The 7500-nt window shown below is 38.2% G+C and overlaps 1 protein-coding gene across 2 annotated transcripts in view; it reads right to left on the minus strand.

Moving 5' to 3' along the window:
- LOC126990171 (dynamin-binding protein-like) overlaps positions 1–7193 on the minus strand; it is a 35691-nt gene extending 28498 nt beyond the window's left edge. Inside the window, exons 1-3 of one of the 2 annotated variants that reach the window (XM_050848728.1) lie at positions 6938–7193; positions 4824–4975; positions 364–522 (exon numbers count right to left, since the gene is read on the minus strand). In XM_050848728.1, the coding sequence (XP_050704685.1) occupies positions 364–522; positions 4824–4975; positions 6938–6995 (369 nt within the window). In that variant the 5' untranslated portion in view covers positions 6996–7193. Of the gene's footprint in view, positions 1–363; positions 523–4114; positions 4194–4823; positions 4976–6937 lie in introns of those variants that run through there. The other variant, XM_050848732.1, reaches the window with a different exon arrangement.
- Between the last annotated feature and the right edge of the window lie 307 nt (positions 7194–7500).

Consider the following 7500-nt stretch of genomic DNA (forward strand, 5'->3'; position numbering starts at 1 on the left):
GCGCAGGCGAGTGTTTATAGTGGCGCCATCTTGCATTGGCTCATGCTGCCCTCCCGGAGCTCATCTTTAATCCTAGAATCTAGAGTCCGGGTTGATAGGTGGTCTTCTGGACAGCATGTGGGTAGTTTTAAGCCACTCGGCGGCGGCTGAAAAATCCCAGCTTGGTGGCACCGGGCGGGGACTGAACTCGAGTCGTCCTGAACGCGGCGCCGTCACGCTATCCATTCAGCCACCGCCTCCCCTCTATCTATCTATATCTATCTATCTATCTAATATATATACGTATTTTTTTTTTTACTTTATTATACATTTTTCACAGACTCCTGCAATCATATACAAGTACTGAATCATTATTTTACCAACCTCCTCTGTGTTGCTTAACATGGCGGGCAGCTGCACAACGGTTGTCTGGCTCCTCTCAGCCAACTGGAGGAGAGTCTCAAGGTCCTTCACATACTCCCGTTCAGTGGCCAGCAGTTCTCGTAGTCGTTCCGTTCTTAGGTGCCCCTTCGCCCCATCAAACTGTTGAGATAAGGTAATCATCTGAAAGTCTGTATGTGTGTGACGATGGAAATTAATTATCCAACTAATTTTAGTTTCAAAGTTATTGGTCTCTGAGTAGAAAAATAAATATTGAAGCCGGATTTACATTCAGAAGGTCATAGGGGGCTTCGTGGTGCAGTGGTTAGCACACTCGGCTCACAACCGAGAGAGCCCGGGTTCGATTCCCGGGCGGAGTGGAAAAATTTGGGCGGCTTTTCCGATACCCTACACCCCTGTCCACCCAGCAGTGAATGGGTACCAGTTATTAATCGGGGGTTGTGTCCCGTCTCCTGGGGTCTGTTCCCTTCTCCCATAATTCCTTCCCCTCCTGTCTCTCTCCGGCATATGACCATAGATGTTGCGCCGACTAAACGAAACTTTTCAACTTTCAGAAGGTCATAACTTCGAAACTTTAACAGATAAGTCATGTAGTTTCCATAATAACAATCTAGGTTTCACGCTCTTCTGAACGAGAACTCAACCAGTATTGTAGAGCTAATAGTCTCGGAGGGTTAGTGTTCCAGAAAAGGCTTAAAATTAGGGACGAAACTTAATCTGCTCTTATTCCAATATTAACTGACTGGTCTTCAATTATAACTCAAGAGTCATCGTTCTTAGTCGACTATTGCATAACACATGTTACTGTCGTCTGAAGCGGTCGCTCCCTCAAAGCAGTTCTTTCGCACAGTGGTAACAAATTTGCCGCAATTTCTCTTGAACACTCGGTGACCATGAAGGAGACTTACGAGAATTTGTTGATACTTCAACAGAATCAGTTATAAAGATCACAAGTGGATAGTTTGTGGTGACTTGTAGGTCATTTGCATTCTACTTGGATAATAGTCGGGCTGCACAAAGTTTCCTTGTTTCTTGTGTGAGTAGAATTTTTTTTACAAAAAAGAAAACAACTCAAGAACAAGAACAAAAAACAAAAAACCCGCTAAGCGCTGCTCCCACGAAAGAAAACAGAATGAGTGACCAAACTACCCTCCTACGGTTTCTATCCTTCTCTCTGTACCTTTATCTCCAGTTTCCTCTCTGACCGTTCTATTTCTGCTGTGGTAGACGATCACTGTTTTACCCCTAAACTTATTAATAGTGGTGTTCCGCAGGGTTCTGCCCTATCTCCCACTCTCTTTCTGTTATTCATTGATGATCTTCTTTCCAAAACAAACTATCCTATCCATTCTAACGCCGATGACTCTACTCTGCATTATTCAACTTCTTTTAATAGAAGACCCACCCTACAGGAACTAAATGATTCCAGGCTGGAGGCTGCAGAACTCTTAGCCTCAGACCTTACTATTATTTCCGATTGAGGCAAGAAGAACTTGGTGTCCTTCAACGCCTCAAAAACACAGTTTCTTCACCTATCCACTCGACACAATCCTCCAAATAACTATCCCCTATTCTTTGACAACACCCAGCTATCACCTTCCTCAACACTAAACATCCTCGGTCTATCCATAACTCAAAATCTCAACTGGAAACTTCATATCTCTTCTCTTACTAAATCAGCTTCCTCGAGGCTGGGCGTTCTGTACCGTCTCCGCCAGTTCTTTTCCCCTGCACAGTTGCTGTCCATTTACAGCCCTCGTATGGAGTATGCATCTCACGTGTGGGGGGACTCTACTCACACAGCTCTCCTGGACAGAGTGGAGTCTAAGGCTCTTCGTCTCATCAGCTCTCCTCCTCTTACTAATAGTCTTCTACCTCTTAAATTTCGCCGCCATGTTGCCTCTCTTTCTATCTTCTATCGATATTTTCACGCTGACTGCTCTTCTGAACTTGCTAACTTGCGGAGACGATACAAAACGCCTAACCTCGAGGAAGCTGATGTAGTAAAAGAGGAAATATGAGATTTCCAGTTGAGATTTTGAGTTAAGGATAGACCGAGGATGGTTATTGTAGAAGAAGGTGACAGCTGAGTGTTATCGAAAAATAGGGGATAGGTGTTGGAAAGACTGTGTCGAGCTGACAGGTGGAGAAATTGAGTTTTTGAAGCGTTGAAGGACACCAAGTTCTTGAACCATGCAGTCGGAAATGATGGAAAGGTCTGAGGTTCTGAAGCCTAGAATCATGTAGCTCCTGTTGGGAGGGTCTTCTGTCACAAGATGTTGAGTAATACAGAGTAGAGTCATTGGCGTAAGAGTGGATAGAACAGTTTGTTTTGGACAGGTATAGGGGAAGAACAGTTGCCATCTACCACAACAAAGATAGATCGGCCAGAGAGGAAGCTGAAGGTAAAAGTACAGCAAAAGAGAGAGAGATAGAAACCGTAGGAAGGTAGTATGGAAAACAAAATTGGCTACTACTGAAATTCTAAAAAGTACCCCTTCTTCAGTTATGGCCGTTATCATATTTTTTATATTGTTACATATTTAGTTTGGAACACATTTTCCTTAGTTTCCAAAAAGACTAATGTTTTGTATGGGAAATGCCAAGAATAAGCAAATAAGTGCCACCTGTGAAATAAAGGGGATATTTCAAAGGCCGAAATATTGCGGAGACGAAAAAAAATCAACCGAAACCAGTAGCACATCGACTCCTCTCTTCAATCGTAACAGAGCCTTCAGAACTCTCAGAGGCAACTCAAGTCTGATTACTCTCCATTTGTCCCCATTCCCTCTTCCCTCCATGATCTTGAGAATATATGAGAAAAGGGAAGGATCAAGGTTTATACCAAATCCTAAATAAAGTGTGCTAGCTACGCGCACTACAGTTTTTAAGCCGCTATGCTACATGATTCTAAAAATGTTCCTAATATTTCTTATTTGGGTAAAGACATTAAACTTAGATAAAATATTTCTTACCGACCGACTATTCTGTATAAAATTACGTTTATGAGCGACTCTGGTATCTTTTCTGGGATTTGAGGCCAAGAGTATACTAAAAAGATTAAGCGGCTATTTGTTACTAAGGTCAAGTTAGACAAATAGGTTTGGTTAGTTCTATTTCTCTAACTTCTTTCTTATTTATTGTCAGTGTAATGTCGGTGGGGGGAGGGTGATAAAAACAAGTGGAATGTTCTGTGCCTTCCAGCCATCTGCTGTATTCATAAAACTTCCACCATAACGATAATTCGTAACTAACCTAAGGAGTATGCATCTCATGTGTGGGGGTGCTTCACATGTACAGCCATACAAGACAGTGGAGTCAAAGGCTCTTCGTCACAGCCACTCTCCTCCTTTTCCTTCAACGCTTCAAAAACTCAATTTCTCCACCTCTCAGCTCGACAGTCTTTCAAACACCTATCCCCTATTCTTCGATAACACTCAGCTGTCACCTTCTTCTACCTCTTAATTAAATTCCACCGCAGTGTTGCTTCTCTTTCTATCTTCTATCGATATTTTCAGGCTGACTGCTCATTTGAACTTACTAACTGCATGCCTCCCCCTCTCCTGTTTCCCCGCTGCACTCGACTTTTTACTCTTGCTCATCCCTATGCCGTCCAGACCCCAGTATCTCCATTCTCTCATCCCCTTCACTGGTAAACGTCTGTATTTCCTCCTGCCTATGACTTGTCCTCTATCAAGACCTGAAATTGACCTCTCTTTTGACCACTCTTTACCTTTCTCTTTTATAGGAGCAACGATTGGTGGACTTTTTTTCTACACTTTTTCTTTGTTGCCTTTGAGCTGCTTCCTTCCCTGTAAAAAAAGAAAAATCCAACTCATGTTCCCAGCCTTAACCGAATCACTATATTTCATAATCCCTCACATAGTTTGGAATTTTATCCGAATATGACGTACATCTTACTACATCTGTAATCGATTTGGACGGCATCTTCTGCGGCGATATCGTGATGGAGACAAGTCCCGATCCCTTCGTGTATAGTGGCAGGAAATGTATGCCAAATGTTTGATGTATTAGCTTTAACCATTTAGATCAACCCAGCATCGCTTAATCCCTCTCTCTCTCTCTCTCTCTCTCTCTCTCTCTCTGAACCTCCAACTCATGTTCCGTACCTACCCGGAACTATTTATTACAGCCAGCAGCAGAAGGTACTTTACGTTACGCAAGAGGGATTCGTTGGGTTTAGTGCTTGATTTTTTTCTTTCTAAAAGTGCACTGGTAGTTTCTATTTTCCCTAAACTGGAGTTAGGTTGTGTGCAAAGTCACTTACACATTACAAGGCTTACATAACGCTAGCTACACACTTTTGGCGCGGCGACGGTTGCAGTGGTAAACATCATTGAGGTAAATTAAGCATCCACAGTTCCACACCCACAGATCATGACCTGGTTTCTCGCTGTTACATCACACATATATACACGTACCTCTTTCCTGCAGTTCAAAGCCTCAGACGTGGTGGAGTCTTCATCGTCATCCCAAGAATCGTCTTCCTCATCGCTCACCACGATTCCACGTCTCCATCCTCCTGCCACGCCTCCATCTTCATTAAAGCTGTGCGTACCAGCAGAAGACGCACCTGAGTAGTTAATCATGATGGTTACTCCGTGCTTGTTTCCTACCGTGACAGTGATAAGGTCAGTAACCCTGATTTTGCCGGAATGACTGATCCACAAGTCTGCCAAATACCCAGCTCATGCATGTTCTGAAAAGTGATGGGGCAAGGAAATAACCCTGCCTCACTCCCTTGTTCGCGGGATAGAAGCTGGGCCCCTCCCCCTACACACACACACACACACACACACACACACACATAATTATACACATACTTCACAGCACTCTCAGTCACAGATTAGCTACAGGTCAGTCAGCGAACCAACGGTACTTGGAGGAATCCCGAGGAGTCGTTGTGATATAATTATTGTTACTGTTATTCTTATTCTTATTATTCATGATACTATTATTATTATTATTATTATTATTATTATTATTATTATTATTATTATTATTATTATTATTATTATTATTGTTATTATTGTTATTATTCCTATTATTTTCATTATTGTTATTATGATTGGTATTCTTCTTCTTATTATTATCATTATTATTATTATTATTATTATTATTATTATTATTATTATTATTATTATTATTATTAATAGTAGTAGTATTATATTTATTATTATTATCACTACTATTTTTATTATTATTATTATTATTATTATTATTATTATTATTATTATTATTATTATTATTATTATTAATAGTAGTAGTATTATATTTATTATTATTATCACTACTATTTTTATTATTATTATTATTATTATTATTATTATTATTATTATTATTATTATTATTATTATTTAGCAGTGTTACCATTTTTATTGTTGATGTCATCATTATCATTTTTATTACTAATATAATTTTCCAGTGTATTCAACTTTATCATTATAATTATCATTGTTAGTATTACTATTGTTATCATTATAATTATATACTGTTAATACTATTATTATTATTATTATTATTATTATTATTATTATTATTATTACACTTATTACAAATATTATTATCGTTGTTGTCATTGTTATCATCATTATCACTAATATTATAATTTTCCAATGTATTCTACTTTCTTCATAGCTTTGACTACCCTACAATAGGTTTCTTTTTTTCCTTTCTTGCATTGTAATTGCCACCGTTTTTGGCTACTTGTTTGTTTGCTACAAGTTTATCTTTTCGTTTTCGTTTTCCACTTTCTTCTGCTCAAAAAGTGTCGCTCAGGAAGGGCAATTAAAATTAAACCTTATTTGTAAGTGTATATACGTATGTGACAAACACATAAAAAGTGTTTGAAGTGTTTAAAAATGACGCTAAAATTATTCTTGGAGAAAGCATATAATAAATTTGTGGGAGACAATCCTCTTTACTAACTCCCCTTTAAAAATTTGCTTGCTGGGAGTCCGACAGTCGATTAATATGTATTTTTTTATGATTCATCTTTTGTGTGCATCTGATTGTTTGGTTTGTTGTAGAACTCATTTGTCAGGCAGTGGTTCTCAACCTGGGGGCCATGACATGAATTTAGGGGGCCCATGGCTAGCTGCATTTCTAAATAATGTTAGGAATCTGAATAAAAAAAAAAATAATAAAAAACTTGCATTACTCACTCTGTCCTAGATGATCTTTTTTTTTTTTTTTCTTCAGTTGATTACATCGACAATGAAGTTTTAAGTCACATAATATGGTGACCTTTTTTTCTATTTCAAATTCATAATCTAAAATTTTAGGGGGGCGGGGTGGGGTTTGGGAGAAAAAATATAGGGCGGCCACAAGGATGTTGAAAATTCATGAAGGGGGGAATGGAGTGAAAAAGGCTGAAAACCACTGATCAAAGTCATCTGAGGCTCCCTTCCTTGAAGCTCTTCTGATCTAAGATTCATTAATTACAATTCCAAGTATTACTGACTAAAACTCAAATTAAATCAACTCAAAGATTGTCAATTTTTTTACTACACACTCGTCATTAGTTTGACAGTACCTGTGATTGGCGGGTGTGGCCTGTTGATCGAACGATACAGTGCACCATTGTTCATCATACTTCTGCACAAAGAGTATCAGCCGTGTCACTTTTTTCTCGCCCAAGAGTTTGGCGCCAGAACACTAGGCAGAGAGAAAAACTCGGGGAAAAAATCAAGTCCACTGCTCTAGAGGACAGCTCCAGTTATTGCCACAGCAAGGAACCAACTAACCAACCAACACTGGTAGTAAGCACCTCGCGGTAATATAAAGCTTATCACTGTAATAAAGAAAAAGCCAAGGACATAATCATCGGATAAGATAAAGACTTCATGGAAGCAGTGATGTCACAGTGTACGTCAAGGCTGTTAAGGGAATGTTTGTTGTTTCATATATATATATATATATATATATATATATATATATATATATATATATATATATATATATATATATATATATATATATATATATATATATATATATATATATATATATATATATATATATATATATATATATATATATATATATATATATATATATATATATATATATATATATATATATATATATATATATATA

The sequence above is a fragment of the Eriocheir sinensis genome, chromosome 6 (assembly GCF_024679095.1).
Source record: "Eriocheir sinensis breed Jianghai 21 chromosome 6, ASM2467909v1, whole genome shotgun sequence".
Lineage (NCBI taxonomy): Eukaryota > Metazoa > Arthropoda > Malacostraca > Decapoda > Varunidae > Eriocheir > Eriocheir sinensis.